The sequence below is a fragment of the Balearica regulorum genome, chromosome 10 (genome assembly GCF_011004875.1).
Source record: "Balearica regulorum gibbericeps isolate bBalReg1 chromosome 10, bBalReg1.pri, whole genome shotgun sequence".
Lineage (NCBI taxonomy): Eukaryota > Metazoa > Chordata > Aves > Gruiformes > Gruidae > Balearica > Balearica regulorum.
The window spans coordinates 5,422,932-5,443,440 of record NC_046193.1 but is presented as its reverse complement, the minus strand read 5'-3'; the positions used below and the strand labels follow the sequence as shown (position 1 = coordinate 5,443,440).

The following is a 20,509-nucleotide window of genomic DNA, read 5'->3' as shown; positions in this document are numbered from 1 at the left end:
ATGTTTTTAGCTAAACGTGGCACTTTCAGGCTACCATGCTCCCCAAATAATCCCTTGGTATGCTTCAGCAGTTAGAATGGGGCAGAGAGCATTTCCAGTCAGCAGCTTGCATGCAGCCTACCCTGATTTTGAACTAAATGTAAGAAGGTTAACTATGAACCAGCTCCCCTTGGCTCCCATCAACTCATACAGTTAAAGCCTGTAGGTTCTATGCATGGTTGAGACACTGCCTTGCTGCTTTCATAGTGTAATGAACATATATCAAACAGGATTAAAGCTGCACATTCAAAAGCATTAAGATAAGCCATGTCTCTGAGTCTCCTACCTTTTTTCCTCTTCAGACTTCTGCTTGTTCTGAGGAATTGCACCTATCCACACAGAAAATAAAACTTCAAAGTTTTATCTAAATTTTGACAGTCGTGCTGCAAGAGCCATCATGTGAGACTAAGACTCTGTGATGAGAAGTCGAAAGCCAAAAAAAAGAAAAGCAGAAGCAAAGGAGCAGGGTTAGGGACAGGCCTGGGACCTGCAATCAGGGCATGGGGTGAAGGAAGCCAGAATGGGTTGCAGCTCAGGTAATTCAGGGGTTTAAATTTACTTTGTAAATTTAATACAGTCAAATAATGTGTTTGAATTAAGGATTAAATGAACATTTAAAATGTTTGCTAGAACTTTGATGCAGCATCACTGGTCAGTGGAGTCAGAATCTTTCATTTCTTTCCCTTCTAAAGAACATTCCAACCAAATACAATCCTTCTATGCTTTATTTTTCTCACTGTAAATCAGAAATAATAATACTTTCTCTTATTTAAAGATGCAAGAGCTAAATGAATGGAGAGTAATACTGTGTAGTCCTTATTATTCTTCATGGGAGCTTTGCAGGCACTTATTTTGGAAGTAGAATGTGTTCCTTTTTTTTAATGTCTTTTTTTTTTCCCCCCAATCTTTTAGGATCTCAGCAGCAAGGACATGAAGAGAGATTTGTACATAGTTGCCCATGTAATTCGAATAGGTACAGTATGATGTATTACTTGAATTATATGCAATTAACAATGTTTTTACGGTATTTTTAAATGTATGTTTTACTTAACTGACACTGTAATGATTTAACCAGTTAGAAAACTCACTTATAGAAAATGCCTATCTCTGAGATGAATATTCAGACCAAATGTAGCTAAGCGTTAAAAGGTTACTGGTGACTGTTTAAGAGTGATTTGGGTTTTTTTTCTCAGTCTGAAACAAAATACTTGATTAAACACCACATTTGGAGGAGGAGGGAGGAAATAAAAAGGCTTTTTGTTTAATGTTCCAAAATTTCAAATGAGATATTTTTACTGATGATATATAGCTAGTTTACAGGGCAGGACAGCAGCATACCTGGCCATTCACATCTAGTAAATCAGAATGGATTTCTCTGACTATTCGTAGGCCAGGCTAGGCTTCATTTATTCTTTTTGAGATTTGCAGGAGCAAGAATGGAAAGTGTTTATGAATGAAGTTGAATTTAGAATGTGTCTTATACAACATAGTGCAGTGCTCAAAGTAGTTCATGGACAGCTAGATGAATTTTTTTTTTTAGCCCAGCAGCGTGTTTAAGTGAAATGACTATATGACTTCTGGTATGTGAATTAAATCACTAGAATCTCTTTTAAATGGAAGGTGTCAGATAGAAAAAAGCTCCAGTTAAAAAGGATATAATTAGTTAGTAACAGGGAGTTAAATGGTTCTAAACTATGAATGTGTGTACTTTCACTGAGAAATTAGCAAGTAAATATTTTACCTATGTTAAGTATGACTTATTTCAAATATTTAGACCTAAAATGTTAACAACATATAGTAGGAATAACAGACAGCTTCTTTCATTGTATTATTCTGAACAACTCAGTAGTGCACTTTCATGTTTTTCAGCTTTTCAGTTAACTGAAAAATGGCTAGGTAGTGTTTGCAATGAAAGGATATTTAGCATCCATTACCAGCCACAGATACTTTCTGAAGTACAGAAGGTCTTAACAACTAAGTGAAACCATAGCTCTGTTGTGTTGTCCTGTGAATGACAACATGCCTTCTAAGTCACAGATGTGCTAGAAGGATCGGTTTTTCATTATCCAACTTCAATGTGTTATAAAGCATCTAAAAGTCAGAATTACTCTGTATCACTTAAGGTGATAAATGAAGCTTGTAGAAAGATATGCTGTAGTTCAAGCTTCAGTTTTTAACCTTGATGAAAGAAGTGCTGCACAAATTATTATGTGTAATATGGCTTAGATTATCATAGTGATTTTTATGGTTGTGGCATTTTTTACTCTATTAAAAAACTGCTTTAGCAATAGGAAGTTAATCATTGAGCAGCTTCATATCTCAGAATTCTCCTTTTGCGCTCCAAGACAAACATGATAAATGACACATCATTTGTAATACATTCCCTTAAAGCAATTGTATAAAGTGAAAATTTGTGTAAATACTGGATTATAATGGAAGAACCACAGTGAATCTCTGTGTGGATGCGGAGAGGTGAGTACAAGTCGTATTCTTGACTCATTCAAGAGATGATTTGTAGTCAACCCATCTGGATGCAAATATGTGTCATGAGGCTGCAAATCAAAGATGGCCAGACATGACGCTGTTCACTTTGCCCTTGAGTGTTTTGTTAGCTAAATGAGGTGATGTGCCTTAATCAAAGTAGCCCAGTAGGTTGGATAGGTTCAAACGGACCTCTGGATTTGAAAACATATAAGAAGAAAAAAGAGTGGGAAGTATAGAGAAGACTGCAAGCTGTAGTTGAAACTTACTGTACGTATGCATATTCAGAGGCATAATAGAACAGAATGGCTCCGTGTGAATCTCTAATATTTTAAATTTTGTTTAATTTTAGGTCGCATGTTGCTAAATGATTCAAAAAAAGGGCCCCCTCATTTACACTATCGCCGCCCATATGGCTGTGCAGTATTGAGCATCATGGATGTACTTCAGTCAATCTCTGAAATAAAAGAAGAGAAGGATTTTGTTCTCAAAGTTTACACGTGAGTAACTCCTAGAAGGAAAGGAATTATGGAAAACACTTTGTCTATGTTGGGTAACGAGATACTAAAAAGGTATTAAATATCAAGGTGCCATAAACTGCATTTGCTGCTTTATCCTCCTCACAAGGTAAACTAGTGCTGTTGGCACTGGGTTTTGCTCCTTTATTATTCCAGAAGTTCATAGAAACTAATGAATATTATCACAGATGTTTCAGATATGTGAAATGCTTCAGCAATTATTAAATATTGCCCACATCTATGTGACATGCAAAGCAGCACTTTTATTAATATGATTTATTTGAAATCTGCTAGGCTCAAAACCAGAGAAATACACTGTATTTCACCTGATGAAGGGAATAGTTACTCATGCCCCATCTCCCATTCCTTATCAGTCATGGTGAGCAACAAAAGAAGTAGAAAACAGCTAAGGTCAACAGTGTGTGACCAAAAAACTAGTCAACATTTTTGGAGCAGGAGTCTATCTTCACTTATTTGTGATTTTGAACTAACAAATTCTTATTATGAAGTGTGGTCTAGCAGTTGTAATAAAGAGGCCACAGACAAACTGTCTGGAGACTGCAGGGAATATTTAAATCCCCTGTCAGTGAGGAGAAATACTGGCAAGATCTGCCTTGCAGATGCGCTGAGATACAGCTGACATTACTTTGCGGTCTGTGGCCACTATTCTGAGTAATAAGATAATTTGGGGGGGTTATAGAACTTTGTTATTCTTTGAGAAGTGCATTCAGCAGCAGAAAATCTGACATTCAAGGGAAACTATAAATGAAAAAATGCCTTTCACTGTTCACTGAAAGATTCTTGGATATCTCTGCATACATTAGAAAGAAGAGTCTCTCAGAGTCAGCTCTTCCATTCTTCTTTTGCCAACTGTTATGAAAACTAGCAAAAATGTCAAGTTACAGGGAAGAAAATGGTCTTTCTTCTCTTTGTCAATAGAATGTGGATAAACTTGGCGTTTGTCACCATTCTGTTTCAGCTTATCTCAGACCAGTTGTTTTTGGGTTTATAGTTTATGTTAATACTGGCCTTGTAGATATGTGTTAATATATTGCAACTGCAACGTTTTGAATGTTTACAGTAATGGAATATTCTGAATATCAGATTTCTGTTTTGATGCTCTTTTAATGCATCTTTAGCTTCTCAGTCACTGAAAAATAGGAGAGGAAAAAAACCCTGTAAAATACTGGACTTGTCCAGTTGTCGGTGACAAATAAAGTCATGCAGCCAGTTAGAGCAATCCAAAGTCCCAGTATTATGATGTAAAAAATCCCAGAATAGAGACCTTCCCTTTTCTTCCTGCTAATCTGGAGTGTTTTGTTAACGTGGATTCCCTTCGCACCACCCAAAGTACCAGCTGTATCTGCCTAAATGTTTAAGTAGGTTTATACCAGCTGTTGTTCACCACCTCTGCTTCCCCAGGCCCTTTGTGTAGAACATCAGCACACAGCCATTACTGCCTTCCCAGAGAGGAAGTTGAGTCCGTAACAGAATTCAACTCTCTAATCAGATGCTTGTAATTTTTTATCACTGTTATCATTTGTTTGAGTTGTTATAAGTCTTGCACATCATTATTTTATGGTACTGCAGTTTGGAGTGTTCTCTGTAAACCTCCAACAAAAACATTCAGAAGGGAAAATTAATATATCTAAAGGGTACCAGTTTATCTCTTTTGCAGCTTTAATAGCTGTTGATCACCCACAACAGAATGTTTTCACAGGTTTATCTGCTTGCATCTTCTCTTTGCACTTTCTTTTAGCTAACCTATTCTTGCTTTGTAGACTAAAATTGAAATGACAGACTTTTGTCCTTTGTAAGTTTGAAATTGTATATGAATGCTTAAACAACGCAGAACTGATTTTCGTACCTACTGTTCTCATTTTGATTATCGTTAAAATGCCTCAGGCCAACCCAAAAACATCATAAAGATGAAATAAGGACGGAGGTGTATTTGTGTTTTTAAAAGAACAATAAAAAGCTTTCTTTTTGTAGCTATCTGGCTAAAGCTTACAGCTGCCACAAATGAGGCAGTCAGCACACAGCCAGAAAAGTCTTTTCATAGTGAGAAGCTGGAAAAAAATTTCAGAGACTGAAAAGCTAACAAAGACTGAAACAAATACATGGTGTTTCAATGGAGACTTTTGCTGGATCCACAAGAGAGAATGCTTATGAAAAAAAAAATCAATTTACTTCACCAGTCTTTCTCAGCTTGCCTTATTATTGTTAAAGATTTATGTCTGAAAAATACTACTTTCTCACAATCTAGATTTTCCTGTTTGTTAATCCTGCAGTCATGTTATAATCTTACTAAGAGGATAGAGTACCACAGCTCTAGTTATAAGCTCATTTTGTAAAAGCATGAAGATTTACTTTTATAATTCTTTATAATAATATATATGTAAAATATTTAAAAAGTGAGATGGAAACAAAATTCTCAATCCATTTTTTTGTATGAATTTTTATCTTTAATGGAGTTTTTTTGCTCATTGCACATTACTCTCTGTGTTAATCTTCCCATTCTCCTAAAAACTTCATGTATTTCTCTTTCATATTATCTATTTCAGGAGGCGTGGGGTGGGGTGTTTGTCCTATTTTCTCTCAATCCTTTATTTTTCTCCTTCTCCAGCACTAGCTCTTAAAATTCCTTCCTCTTAACGTGGTGTATTGCCTGAATGCCTTTCCCTTTTGATACTCAGTTGTTGCTATTTGCCCAGCTGGACAAGAGCGTGCATTGCATTTCTGTCCCCATCTGTTTGACATCAGGGTCTGATGTAGTATGGCAAACATTCCAAATGGTAAATTTACTGTAGAACCAGCCAACCTGAAAAGGTGATGGATGGCTCAGAAGAAAATTCTTATTTAAACTAGAAATATATTTTGTAATATATTTGTTTTTTAGACAAGTAAAACATTAACACAATAAAATGCATTACAGGCAAATGTTTTCAGGCCAGCATTTCAAACTTGGGAGAATATTCTTCTTTGTGTTCAGGAAATGTAAAGTGCAGCTTACATTGGTAGTTGGTACAAAACTAGCTTTAAGCTATCTTTACAGTCCATTGATTTTGGGATAACTTTGTTCCAGGTTAATTTGCAGGCATAAGTCATTGGAGGCTGAAATCTGTTTTAACTTGCACTCCAGAGGCTGGTATAGCAACTAAAAGGTTATCAGAGGTTAGAAATTTTTGGTAGTCTCAGCTGTGAGGATGGAGGATGGTATAGAATTTGTCCTATAGGTTACCCCTCTGCTTTAAGGAGAATATTATTTGCAGTATGATAAATGATTTTTAATGTCTTGGCAATGTGAAGATAATTATTATTTTTTCCTGAGGGGTGAATATTGGTTAAAGTTCTGCATTAGCACAGAGCACCACAATTATTGAAAGGGATTGTGTACTGTCCATTAATGTCTTAGTTCTGTTGTGTTTTGGTTGAGAGAGATTCTTTTGGGGAGTGCAAATGTTGTCAATTTGCCATTACTGGTCAGTTCTGGAAGGTCACTTCAGTGCTGACCTGTCTTGAGTTAGTGTGGATATCTGATCTCTCCTCCCGAAAAGGATATAGTAGTTACAGAAAGTATGGAGTAGAGCAACTAAACTGTTTAACGGCATAGAATTGTTTCTTTATGAGAGAGATTGAGAAGATGAGGAGCTTCAATTTGAAGAGGAGAAAAGCAGTGATGGGAAGGGATATGAGCAAGACTTACAAAATCATGGTGGGGGGTAAACTGTTGTTCACAGAGTACAACAGTACAAGAATTAGGGATGCTCCGTACAATTGGTAGAAGGTGACATTAAAGAAGATGGAAGAAAGTACTTTCTTTAGCAAGTAGATAATGATCTTTTGGGTTTTATTGCCACATGACGTTGTGAAGGCAGGCAGTATTAGCAGGTCCAAAGGGGATTAGACAAGTTTATGAACAACAGGTCCATAAACAGAGGAATGGGAACAGACAGGGATATACACTCTAACAACTCTAATCCAACAGCCTTGGGGCAGGGTACATGAGCTTGGCTGCTTGTGTTCCCTGCCCAAGTTGTATCTCCTGCTGCCAGTGTGGGAAGTTTTTTTTTAATGTTCATATGTTCTTAATCTTCTTATGCTGAGATGTCCGATACCTAAACCCATAGCAGTGAAAGGAGGAATGTTGAGATAGGTGGAGCTATGATTTCAGGTGGGATAACCCCAATCTAACTGCACCAGATAACCTAGGAATATGGCCTGATCAACATTTTAGATAGCATGCTGGGAAGGAAGTAACTCTCAGTGTTTTTTCTCCATTTCTCCTTTTCTTACTGTCAATATTTTATGGTTAATTTATTCCTACTTGCCTATGTTCCTTTTGCTTTTATTATAACCAATATGTGTGGGGGGTGTCAGTAAGTATGCCATAACAGGCTTTGTGGGTTATCTCATTATTCTCGGCAGTATATGCTTTTGTAATACTGTAGCTGTAGAGAATTACCAGCTACTACTTGTTTTAGATAGCTTTAATTCCTTTTGCCATATTATTCTTCAGTTACATAATGCAGCAGAGGAAAAAATTCCTGCTGCCTTCACAGTAGCTGGTTCATAGCTTACCCTGATTTTGCCAACATTATGTACTCTTGGGGGAAACACAAAAAGGGAAAAAAATGTTAATATGATTGGGAGAAGTTTTATAAAGTGATTTATTTCTCAAGAGTCCTGTCCTTCTAGGAGCTGAAGGCTTACAGTCTTTGTGTTTTTTGGTGGTTTTGTGGTTTGGTTTTTTTTTTTTACTTTTAAGAGTCAATAGGACAGAAGTTTAATTTAATTGTTTGATTCAATTTCACTTCAGGAGAAATAAGATTCACTGTTGCTACTGAGTTAAAAATTGCTAACTTCATGGGGAATCTTTAAATCTTTCAGTTTTGATTTAAATAAAGCACAATTGAATTTAAAAGCCTTCCAGTACCTGAAGGGGCTACAGGAAAGCTGGAGAGGGGCTGTTTACAAGGGCAGGGAGTGACAGGACAAAGGGGAATGGCCTTAAGCTGAAGGAGGGGAGATTTGGATTAGATGTTAGGAAGAAATTCTTCCCTGTGAGGGTGGTGAGGCACTGGCACAGGTTGCCCAGAGAAGCTGTGGCTGCCCCTGGCTCCCTGGCAGTGTTCAAGGCCAGGTTGGATGGGGCTTTGGGCAAGCTGGGCTAGTGGAGGGTGTCCCTGCCCATGGCAGGGGGTTGGAACTAGATGGGCTTTGAGGTTCTTCCCAACCCAAAGCATTCTATGATTCTGTGATTAAAAGTCAAGTAGACTTGATCAACAAGGTTCCATTTTTGTTTTTCAATCAGATTATTATACTGGTAAAATTGTAATTTCAACTGGGCTTACACTAGTGTAAAGTGCTTCATAACAGTTATAGTGTGTCCTTTCATTATGTGGTAACAAACTGTATAGCACTGATGGCACTTTTTTTTTCTGGTATGATTCCGCTCAAGCTTGGTGAGTTCAGCAGGTTGGCTGTACAGCTTTACATATACTCGTGCAAATAAAGGCATGCAACTTTGATGTTAGCATAAATAAGACTCCTAATTCAGGCTAATAGTTGAACCTCCTTCCCAGAGCAAGGCCAGCTATGAGATCTCAGACCAGGTTGCTCAGGGCTTTATCGAGTTGTGTCTTGATAACATCCAAGCATGGAGACTGTACAGCCTCTCTGGGCAACCTGTTCCAATAATGCTTGACTGTGCTCATGGAAAAGCTTTTTCTAATATCCAGACTGAACCTTTGTGTTTATGCCTGTTGCTTTACATCTTCTCACTATGCACCACTTCTAGCTGGCTCTTTTGTCTTAATAACTGCTTGTAGGCCTTCCTGTTTATGTTCCCCCACTTGCCTTGTCTTCTCCAGGCTGAAAAAGCCCAGGTCCCTCAGCCTCTCCTACAGCATGTGCTCCAGCCACCTGTCCATCCACAGGACTCTCCAGTTGTCTGATTTGTATTAGCCCAAAACTGAGCACAGCATTCTAGATCCAGACTAACAACTGCCAAGTAATGTCTTTTCCCGATTGACAGTAGAAACATATAAACAAAATACTATTTATATATTGACATGTTGTCTAAACAGTAATGTGCAAAATATACCTCTGAATATATCTTATCACTGGAGAAAATTTTCTCTAACTGATAAAGACTGTGTCTTTGCTTTGTGAAAAGGTTTGGGAAGTTCGCTAAACATGTAGCATGGGTTACTTTTTGTGGGAATTTGGGTTGAATAAAAGTAGCAGGATGAAAAAAAAGATCTGAAGTAGTAGCAGAGACATAAAAAATACGATATAATAATATAGTTCAGTAAGTATTATTTACATATACATAGAGAGTCGTTACTTTCCAAAATGGAAAGTTAGAAAAATGCTTTAGCAGTTGCAAAACCCATATGATGCCTACATTTTGGTCCCTACCATTGTTTTAATACCTGAGGTTTGTCGTCATTGAATATCTAAGTTAGTACCTAAACTTCTAAAGAGCTTAGAAATTAGTGATTGTCTAAAAAACAGGGAAATTTCCCAAAACTGAAGACCTGCCTATATCTTCTGAGGGCCTGATTGTGTAGGCAGACCCAGAAGATCTCTAAAGGTGCTGGTGACACTGAATCCAGTGCTAAACACAACAGCCATAGTCGCTTCTATTAAAAACATAGCTCACAAAAGAGAAGCATATACAGCTCATCTTTCATGTAATAGCTTAATGAAGAGGGACATTTCAATTTTTTTACTTTCTCCCCTCCCAGATCTAACATGTCTCTACTGTCTTGGGACAGTAGCCTATAAACTTAGAACAGGGGGCTTGTTTCCTTGATTACTTTCTCCGTGGCACTGCAATTCTTGCAGTTTTGGCTTTAGATCCTAAACAAGTATGGCACTTCTGACTCTAGTTCCCAAGGTCCAGAAGGAAGCAAGCATCAAGGTGTGCTCTTGTTCTGTTTCCTGCTTCACTAGCTCTCTTCTCATATGATGATTTTTTTGTGGGTTATCATTAAAAGGAATCTGTATTTCTCCGTGACTGGAAAGGAAACCGAAACATCTGCTTCTGGTGCTCCTAGCTATCTCTATCACAATGTAATTTCCAAGTGCTGCAGTGTCCCTAATTTCTCTCTCCAGGATCTTGCCATCAGAGTAATGAGAATATCTATAGAGCTATAGATACAGTGATTTACAGAGGATTTTTTTAATGTCACTCCACTTTAAAATATTTATACATAAGACATGGAATGGAGCAGTAAGAGATAGTGGGTTTGACTTTCCACTACACAGTTACACAGTCTGATTTTATTGCAATGGAATAGCATCATGCTGTGGTAGAGACTATAGCCTATTCTTTGTAATATATTCATGTCTTCTTCTCTTTGTAATTATCATTAACTTGTATTTTGAAGGTAATATATTACAATTTCAGGAAACAATCCCGAGAAAGATTAAGAACAGAGGAGGGAATTAGAAGTTAGCCGTAAAAAACAAACAGAAGGAAACTCTCATGTAAGCGCATGGAATGTCATGCGATTAGTCTGAAGTCTCTGAAATTGCTAAGGGCATCGGAATGGTGATGGGAAATGTTAGGAGCTGCTGAATCCAGTAGCCTGACAGAGGTGAGGCCGCCACAGCTCCATGCCCCCAGGTCCAGCACAAGGCTGAGCATGTACCCATGTGTACATACATATATTCCACACATACACAGCCAGCCACGCAGATCAGCACAGACTGTGTAATAGGTCTCATCCTGTTGTCCTCTCTGATTTATCAGAGTAAAAAGTGGTTAGTGGAAAACATTTATACATACATATAGACACTACAAATCCTCCAGTCCCTGGTTTGAGACACTCAGTTCAGGCACAGGGCATGGCCAGACAAGCAAACTGACAGCAACCTATTTACACATGATTGGGCCATTTTATACCCTTATCCCTCTATTTCCCTACAATTCCTGTTCAGTCTTGAACAATCCCAAAATGCTCTTCTCCAACATCCCATAATGAGTCCTGTATCACCAAAGGCAGTAACCCAGTTCAGTCTTTAAAGCAATGCAGGGAGCCTTTCTGGCTGACTCATCTTGCTAGGTTTTGCACCTGAACAAGATGTTGAACATCCTCCTCCGGCAGACATTGTTCCCCCACCTGCCATTTTTCCTCTGCTCCTTTGTGTTCAAGATGAGCCTTTAGTTGCATTACCTAACAGGAAATAGTTGGAACAATTTTGTTTATAGGTGCTGCCATTAAGTGGTGGTCTTGGTAAGAGCAGCTGGTACATCCAGCTGGTTTGAACCTGATGGTTTGATCAAGGGCAGTGCAGCCAGCTATCCTGCCTGAATATTGCTTGAAGGAGGTTATCATCCACAGACCAAGTTGTTGTGTGTTATTGAAACTGGTATTAACAACTAAATTTTTCCTGGTGAAAAAATATTGAGTGGAAATATGAGAAATCTGTTGACAGATAATTAGTTTGTAATTTCTGGTTGAGAAATTTATTGAGAATTTACAGATAGTAATGTAACTGAAAATGAAATATAACAGTATTTACAAATGCTTATTAAAATTACATATAGATGAATTAACAATTGTGAAATGCTCCTTCAGAAGGTGATATACATACAGAAGCATACTTTGTGTTATATATTTTTGTCCTGTGGTTTTGTGGGGGTCACGTCATGTTTCAAGGCATTCTTTAAGATATGTAGGTAAGCAACAGTCTTGTTGTAAAAGCCTGAGATAGGAAAAAAAAGAAAAAAAAAATCAGGTTTATGTAGTCTTACAAGTGTCACTTTTTTAACTTTTTCTTTTCATTAAGCACAAAAAGGTAATATATGGCAACAGCTAAATTAATTTTCTATGTGCATGGAATTCACCTAAAGATGTCCAGAGCTTTTTTTTTTTGCTTCTGTCATAACATGGAGAATGAAACAATGGCCTTGATGACAGAGAAGTCACCAGAGGCTCCAAACTGTCCATAAAAAGGAGATAACTATTAGGGGATGTTTTGTTTCCTTTCATTTTTAAAAACAAGAGTTATGTGGCATTCCTCTCATTCATCAAAACCCCATAACCTTTCATGTTATCTCTAGAGCAAAGTTGACTTTCCTACCCTAAGATGGTTCAGCAGAAAGCTTTTAACTTGAATTAGTGTTCTTTTATTTTAGGTGTAACAACGAAAACGAATGGTGCCAGATCCATGAAAATATTATTCGCAAGTCCAGCACCAAATACACAGCACCCAGCTCAAACTATGGTAAATATTTATTTGTACATTTTTGTCATAATAACAGCTGAAGATTTCCTTTAGGAAACTGCTAATTATTTATAGCAGAGAAATTCAGTGAGATGTGAGATTATGCACAGCTGAATTTCTCTACTTATGATGATTTAAAAGTTTAGATAAAATTCATTCACGTTCAGTTTCCGGGTGAAAATCTGTATTGCGTCTGCCAATTTAACCAGGAATTAAAAAAAAACAATCAAACTTAGATATCTGTCTTTCTCAGATATGGCTGACAATATTATTTCAGCATGTGAAATTTCCTTCATCATTATATCTGTAGTGTTACTTTATTGAGAGATGTCAGCAGTGGAGAGAGCTAGTGGCCTGCTGTAGCATTACCTTCCTCTGTGAGTATTGGCTGTTACAGTTACTGAGTCTTATCTGTGCTTGTGAAAACCACTGGCCATGGGAGGACACAACATAAGCAGCAATCAGCATTGGCAGAACTCCTTTAAAAGATTTTTTTGTGACACTGGCTTAAGTTCCTGTGACCAGACTTGGCTGCACAGGAAATGAAGAATTTAAATTTTCATTCATCGGAATTTCCCTGGGTAAAACTGTCTTCATTTTCATCCTGTATTCCCTTGAAAATCCCAAGTATAACACATATCTAAGGCTTGCTGTCCTGAGGATACCATGCATCCTTGTCAACAAAAGCAAAGCCAGAAGTTAAACTTGTCTAACGTATTTGTCCAGAGAATAATCAGTGTTTTCATACCAACAAATTCATTATCACAGAGACTCTCTGTGTCTGCCTAAAACTTTTTTTTTTCCAGGCATGAGCTTTTTTAAAGAGCAGAAAGACAGGGAAATAGATAGCTTTTTACCCTGGCCTTTGGCTTTTTAAAATAATTATTTCAAACATTTCATTAAGATCTAGTGCAGCTCTGGAGTAGGAGGTTGAAACTTAGCTGAGGTATTGGGAGGAGCATTATTGCAGACTGACATGATTTAAGCGTAAGTAGTACAATTTGGGCCTCTCAGAACCTGCTCTTAGAGTGAGAAAATGCTCAAATCACAAATGTGATTTTTCCCTGAAGAAAACCTCTCTGGTTGTTTCTCTCCCCACTGTCCCGGCTCTTGTGTAAGATAAGTCCTTTGGATCTGCTGCAGGAAATAGGAAAAAGAAAGAGAAAAAAAAAAAAAAAAAAAAGGAGGCTGTGTAGAAAAAGAGGACTGGAAAGTAGATGCACAAATCTCTTGGGGAGAGCAAGAAGGTAGGCAGAAGTTTTTGGGGTGCAATATGTGGGAGGGTATCACATAAGTAATATATGCCATACCATGCTGAAAAATTACATATTTTATTACCTCTAGTGACTGATTTTTATAGGTAATAGATTAATTCTGGTGCTATTTGTTAAGTACTGGAGGTGTTGGGTGTGGAAACATCTGAACTTCCAACCTGATGGTCCAAGTTAGAATTTGCTCCAGTCCTTTATGCTGGAATTTTTTGAATTTATTTTCATTTGTTTAATAGCAAAAGAGGATATAAAATGAACAAGTTTTTCTGTAAGTGGCAAAAATAGTTGAGACTGATTTCTAATGAAGTTGTATCCTGTGTTCTGTTAAACCTTCTGTGCCACATCCACACACAGATGTAAACTCACACGTGGTATCCAAAGGGTTTGGATTTTTTTCCATGGTTACAAAGCCTCCGTTTTCCCTGCAGTGCTTTGCAGCACTCTTCTGCCTACTTAGCTGGACTGTTGCAAGTCCATGTTTTGGCAGCTTTGGAGTACATACATGCTGATTGTCCAGCTGGCTGGTTGGCCACCCTTTTCTTTAGTATTAAAGCTTTATGCTCTTTTTTTCGTCTCAACTCCCACTATTCATAAAACTTATACAATCTTCATTTTATCTAGATATATACTTATTTGCCAAATTTGGCTGAAGCCAAACAACAGGCTTGAAAATTAGTTCAAGGGAGGAGAGCAGAAACTGGGTGGGAGGTACATGGTATTACTGGTTTCAGTCCCCAAGTAACTGTCTAACAAAATGGCAACCAAATCCTGTTCGGAAAGCCAATACATTAAGCTTAGGAAATAGCAGAACTTTGGATGGCTCATGCAAGGATATGTATACAAGGCAGTGTTTGGTTTTGTATGTGTTGATGCAGCAAGTGAACAGAGAGGATGGAAAGAACTATTGACTAATTATCCCTCATTGAATGAGATAAAGATTGTGGAAAATTACTTTGTGAATGTAACTCACATTGCTATGGGAAGCTGGTAATGTAGCTCGGCAGATAAGACCGAGCTTATATGGTTGAGCTTAGTCCTGGCATTTTCTGGTATATTAACGTTTGACTTCGTAACTTTACCAATACATTGCCCTCATGTTAGGGGTGTAGTGTGCTATAAATTAAAAGCAACTAGAGAAAGCAGTTGAACTGAGATTAACTGTGTAATTATTCTTAGTTAAGCTATTCAGCTGAACATGGGCTCATTGAAAGAGCTAGTTGCTGAGCCTTGCTTACCCTTGTTTTCTGAAGTCAGTTTGACTAGTTGGTACTCCTGAAACATTTTGTAGGGTACTGAAGGGAGTTTCATTAAAATCAGCATTCTTGTGTGAAGTAGTTAAAGAAACAAGTGGAACACCTGACAGTTGTTACTTTTTTAATGATATTAAGTGGAATTAAAGGCACTTTAGAGATGTTCCACAGCACTGTGTGATGTGATAGTTCAGATGGAGGTGGTATTGCTCATACGTGTGTTGTAACCTGCTGTATGTGAGGAATAGAAATAATGCCAAGTACTTCCCTGTAACTTGTAACATCTCTGTGAAATTAAGTATTCTAATTCTAAAAAACCTGTATTTTAATATGTTATGCTCTTAACTGATCCCTTAAAGCAGTTTTGTTTCTTCCATTTCAGTTTTAAATTACTCCAAGAGAGAAAAGAATTCTGTATTTATATATTTGTATTAAATTAACTGTGGAGCAAAGCATTGTTTTACCTGCATGCCTTGTATATACAGATATGTAATTCGTAGGCCTGAAAAAATGAACATCTTTGGTTTTTTTCCAGGACTTATAATATCTCTTCAGCTTCTTCGCGGTGACATGGAGCAGATTCGAAGGGAAAACCCCATGATCTTTAACAGAGGGGTTTCTGTCACCCGGAAGCTGGGTTTTCCTGATGTTATCATGCCAGGTAAACATAACAGCTCTAATCTGAAAATGTTGGTCATTTTTTTCTGATATTCTACTAGACAAGCGTTGCTGGGATGGGTACTTTACTTGAAGAAGATTAATAGTAGGAGAGTTGCCTTGTTTGTCAGTAAATGCCAATTCCAGATTCAGGGAGGCATGCCATAGTAACAGGAGGTGTTAAGTTCACATGCAATCTGGAAAGATTGCTTTGATATTCCCCCCACATCCCCAGCCAATTAGATATCCCTCATGTATGCTGAGCATAGAGGTCTTTCTTTTAAAATGCATGAAATTTCTTCTTCCCCGTAATCCAAAGCCTGGAAAGAGTTTTCACTTTGCCACCTTGATTTTTGGAGTTAGTGCAATTCTTTTGTATGGATTGACAATACATGAGGCTGCAAATCTGGTCTGATTTTTCCAGCTGGGCTTGCAGAGCACCTAGTCCATGCCACAGCTGTCTTGGCTGAAGCATTGCTGTACTCTGTTTGCTTCTTAACGTTTGGAGCAGCAGCTTGAGATGCTTCATGTTTTGGCACAAGTTGAGGTAGCCCCAGCGTAGCCAAGACTTCATTGAGGGAGGAAACCGGAACCTGGCCAGTCATGCAATCAATAGATATAAAACCTGGCATTATACTGTCTTGATTTTTACAGGGTAGTAAGAAATGGGCTTACTAATTATGTTGCATGTATAGCATTTGAAATACTACCTCATTGCTATGCATTATTATAACCAAGACCAAGGATGACTTTGCAGACATAGGAAATTTTATGAAAGCATAATGGGAAAAGTAGCAGATTTTATTACTCAAAAGACTGTAGTGACACATCAGTATCAAAACTTGTTGTTGTAGCCTCATTATGGAGGCTCTTCAGAACGCACAATAAAAATAGGGAGTAGGTGGGAAGAATTTCTAGAGACTAAAGTAAAAAGATTTAGAATAGTGTGTGTTTTATTTACTAACTGACTTGAAAACAACAGTAGTACAGCAGCAGAGGATATGGGCTATAAAGCCAATTATAAATTTTAGGTTTTAGTGACCTTATAGTTCCAGTCTTAACCCAAAGCGGTCAAATAGAGAAAAGATTAAGTATTGCATGTTGATATGCAGACACGGCTGCTGGAAGGTGATCTGCTGTAATTGAGATCACAGCTGGATGCGTAAGAATAGCTAGATCACAGCTAGAAAAGTCAACATAAAAAATAACATTTACATACCTGTATAAGTGAACAGATTCTCCTGCAAGAATCACTTTATTCTCCATTTCTATGTGTAGGGCTGTCCCTCAGGTGCTTCAGACTGCTGAATTTTAGCAAACTTAAGGAACAGCTTTATAGCCTCAGCGTTCCCCAATTGTTTTTTCAGTTTCTGGACCCTAGCCTCTTTCTGCAAGCTGGCATAGTGGGCCTGTCTTCCCTCCACCTTGGCTGGTTGGGGCAATGCTTTTGTCCAGGGGTTGAACAAGCAGGTTAGCAGTTTTCATGCCAAAAGTGCTCCTACCCTGATCTTTAAAAATTCTCCAGTCATTGCAGCTAATTCAAATTTCCAAACTTTTTCTCTCTCTAATTAAGAACTAGTGAAACCACTGCCTCAGTGCAAAGATGTCCACGAAACCTTAAGTAAATTCTTATTATGAACTTCATGATATTCAGCCAGGAGACCTTGGACATTTAAGTAAATTAAAACCAGATTCCACAGTGTGTGTTTGCAGCACTCCCATTGTAAGGCTCACTATACATGTACAGTAGTGGTCAGCCCAGCAGTTTTTCAAATGGTAGTCTTCAAAAGACCACAGTTGCTTGCTAACATCATGTTTGTGCAAACCACAATTCTTGTTGGAGAAAACACAGGGATTTTAAGATGATAATCTGTTTGGAATTGATCTCATATATGTATAGACCTGCTTAAAATACTGATTGATACAAACAAATGTGTGAAAGGACCACCATTCTGCTATTAAACGCTTGCTGCCCCTTGAGAGGTGCTGGACACCCAGAACTTCTCCTCAGTTCAAAGGGGGCTACCAGAGGTCTGCATGTATAGAGTTGAGGTGCCAAGCTTTAGGCATTGGTATTTGGCAGGAAAAAAAAGGTTCACATTTGTGGAGAAAGGCAGGTTGTAAATGTCTTCAACCACCAGGTAGGAAAAGAAAGGCAGCCATGGAAGTGTGAACAGACTTTCGCTGTAATGATAAATGAGGACATTGCCAGAGTGGAGGTGAGATGTGAAGAGAGAGGGAGCCATGAATGGCACCCTAAACAAAAAAATTTTCATTATCTTGGGTATTCTCCAGGACAATGAAGTATCTGAAAAATTAGGAGATTAAGATATAACATAACTTCACTGATGCAGTGAACAGTGTTCAATCTAATTACTTATCAACTTTTTTGGCAATGAAAATATGTTTGACATTATTCAAACCACAGCAGGTATTTGCCTGTTGTTTGCTTTTAAACCAATAGATCAAACTGTGGTTTGAGTTTAGCCAGTGTCCAGGGTAAAATGTTTGGGTAGAGGAAGGTACCTTTCAGGTGGATTAGCCAAGCTATGTGAACAAGGCATGTCCATCAATTTTCTTTGTGTTTATGTTGTTACAGCCAGAATCAAACATTGTTTCTCAGCTTTACTAGCATTGTCTAAAGTTAGAAAATATTTCATTTTTGAAAAAACAAACAAAAACCCAACCCTGTTACGCACATTAGCAGTTCTTAACCATGTCTGCTGCTTTAATTGTCTATGTCAAACTACCTTTTCCTTGCTTTGCTTCAGAACTGTTTCTTTCTCATTAAAGACAGGGTTTCCTCTTTCAGAAAAGAGCACAGAAAGTTCATGACTTGAGTTTTGCAAGTAGATACAGATTTTTTCAAGGCAGTGTGATTTAAAAATGTTAAAAATAAATTAATAAAGGCTAGGTCACCTAGTATTGTTAAAATATGCAGTGATCATTCTGCTGAAGCAAGAAATCTATTTTTTAAGAAGCAAACAGCTCTGGCATTTCAAATGAGTTTTCTTGGTCATAAGTTTTAATATTTTCCCTTGCTTTTTTAATAGGAAATCCATTCACACATAGACATCTTAACCATTAGAATTCTGTAGCTGTGTCTTATGTCTTATCGTACAATAGATACAATTTTCTTATCCCATTCTGTTTTCTAAACAGTAGCGTTAGTTCCTGTATCAAGCCCTCTGTTCACTCACTCAGATATGAGCAACGTGAGGGGTAGCTGGTCATCACTAAGAAATACAGTGAAACTGGTGTTTATCTGCTTATATCTTGCATGGTTATGCATAACAAGATTAATATCCTACAAAATAACCATGCCTGTCTTTATTTTGAAAGATTAAATGTTGTTTCCTACTGTGTTGTGATCTGAGAAGAGCATCATAAAAACTTTAATTATCTTTTTTGTCCAAATCAGAAGAGATTCAGTCAAACCAGCCTCATGCAGAGGTGTGGTGGGTTTTTGTTCATTTGTGGTTTTTTTCTTTTCTAAATTGCTACTGGGTTTAAGACCATCCATCTGATCCTGATAATTTTACCTTTCCCCAGAGAAAAAAGCAATGAGGCATGTGCTGCTTGCCTTTTGGATTGCAACTTTATTTGTATACAGAACTTGCTGATCAGAAATCTATTGCATAGGCATGGCGTTTGTCGGTTCCCCAAAGGACATCCCTTCCCTTCCCCATGTGCTGATAAGTATTCTGTCTTTTACTTTGATCCTCTGATGAAAAGTGCATGCTTCATCTTCTACTTGTGAGTGATGTTTCTTTCTCTTTTTTTCTCTCTCCTTGTCTTAATTTCCTGGCTTCTCTCCCTTTCCTTTCCCTTTATTCTCTCTCCTTTCTTTCTGATGCAGAGATGAAGATAGTTGGGTGTAAGTTTCTGCTTTTTTGTGTAATGTCTGCTTATTGCTTGCTTTTTGCCATTTTCATATCTTTCATGGAATGTTGGGGATTGGTAAAGATAGCAAATCATGACATCACTTTGGTAACAGAGAGGCATGGACTTTGTCTTAACAGTCTCTCTTCAGACCACAGTGTTTCAGACAAATTTAGTAGCTATGAGAGATGAATCAGTAGCAAGGTGAGAAACATCGCAGCATCTGTTCCGTCAGTGAGAACAAAGTCATGGCAAAAATACGTTAAGAAACACACATGTCAAAATCCATTGGCTAGTCTTTGAATGTTCATGGCAAGAGAGTCAATGAGACTAAAAGATATAATTATGTACTAATTATCCCCAAAAAGCATTTGTAAGGAGAATAAAAAATATTTTTGTCATAACTAAACTTGTGGAAATGGAAAGTTAAAATCCTAAGCTGGAGGAGATAAGAGAAAAATATATTAAAAATCAACTCACTACTACTGAAAGGAAACTGTTTCAGGGAAATCATTAAAAAAGAGCATTGTATAAATTCTTTTCTATACACAGAAATCAAAAAGTGGATAGCAAATAATCTAGTCAGCTTTGTTGCTTTTCCTCATTCTTTTTTAATTAGAGCAGTTGAAACAATTTGAGTGTTCTGTTCACCAAAAGCTAAAGGAACACACGGAGTTAAATTTGCATCATGTTCTCTTTACAGAGAAAAAAAAGAGTGCATTAATTTAATTTGCCATACACGCAGTGGATAAACACTCTCTTTCCCCTTGCTGCTGTAACATTACTCCCAATAACGTTAACAGTTGCATACTGTAACTATTTCAAGAATACAGGCCTTAAAAAAATTAGTGACTGACCGGTGAAGGGGCAGAGAAATAAACTGCTGAAATGGCTCTAATGTGACTCCCAGAGACTGACTGTGACATGGCTAATTGTATCAGGCAAGTAGTAACACAGGGGACAATACAGCAGATTTTCATACCAGCGTCAATGGTGACTTCACTTCTAAAGCAAGGGAAAATCATGCCGTGTGGGGCCCGACACTTTTCAGGCGTGACTGAGAACAAGACCGCAGCAGTCAGCCAGAAGGTGGCCAGAGAGCGTTTGAGACCCTTCCCATACAGTCAGCTTTGTCAGTTTTTTCCTTTAACCCGTTTGTTTTGAAAAAAAA

The 20,509-nt window shown here is 37.7% G+C and overlaps 1 protein-coding gene across 17 annotated transcripts in view; it reads left to right on the top strand.

Annotated features, from left to right (window-relative positions):
• DOCK3 (dedicator of cytokinesis 3) overlaps positions 1–20,509 on the top strand; it is a 217,965-nt gene that overhangs the window by 117,121 nt on the left and 80,335 nt on the right. For all 17 annotated transcript variants that reach the window (XM_075762879.1, XM_075762876.1, XM_075762869.1 and 14 more), the window contains 4 exons: positions 952–1,012; positions 2,873–3,020; positions 12,190–12,278; positions 15,335–15,460. In XM_075762879.1, the coding sequence (XP_075618994.1) occupies positions 952–1,012; positions 2,873–3,020; positions 12,190–12,278; positions 15,335–15,460 (424 nt within the window). The remainder of the gene's footprint in view (positions 1–951; positions 1,013–2,872; positions 3,021–12,189; positions 12,279–15,334; positions 15,461–20,509) is intronic.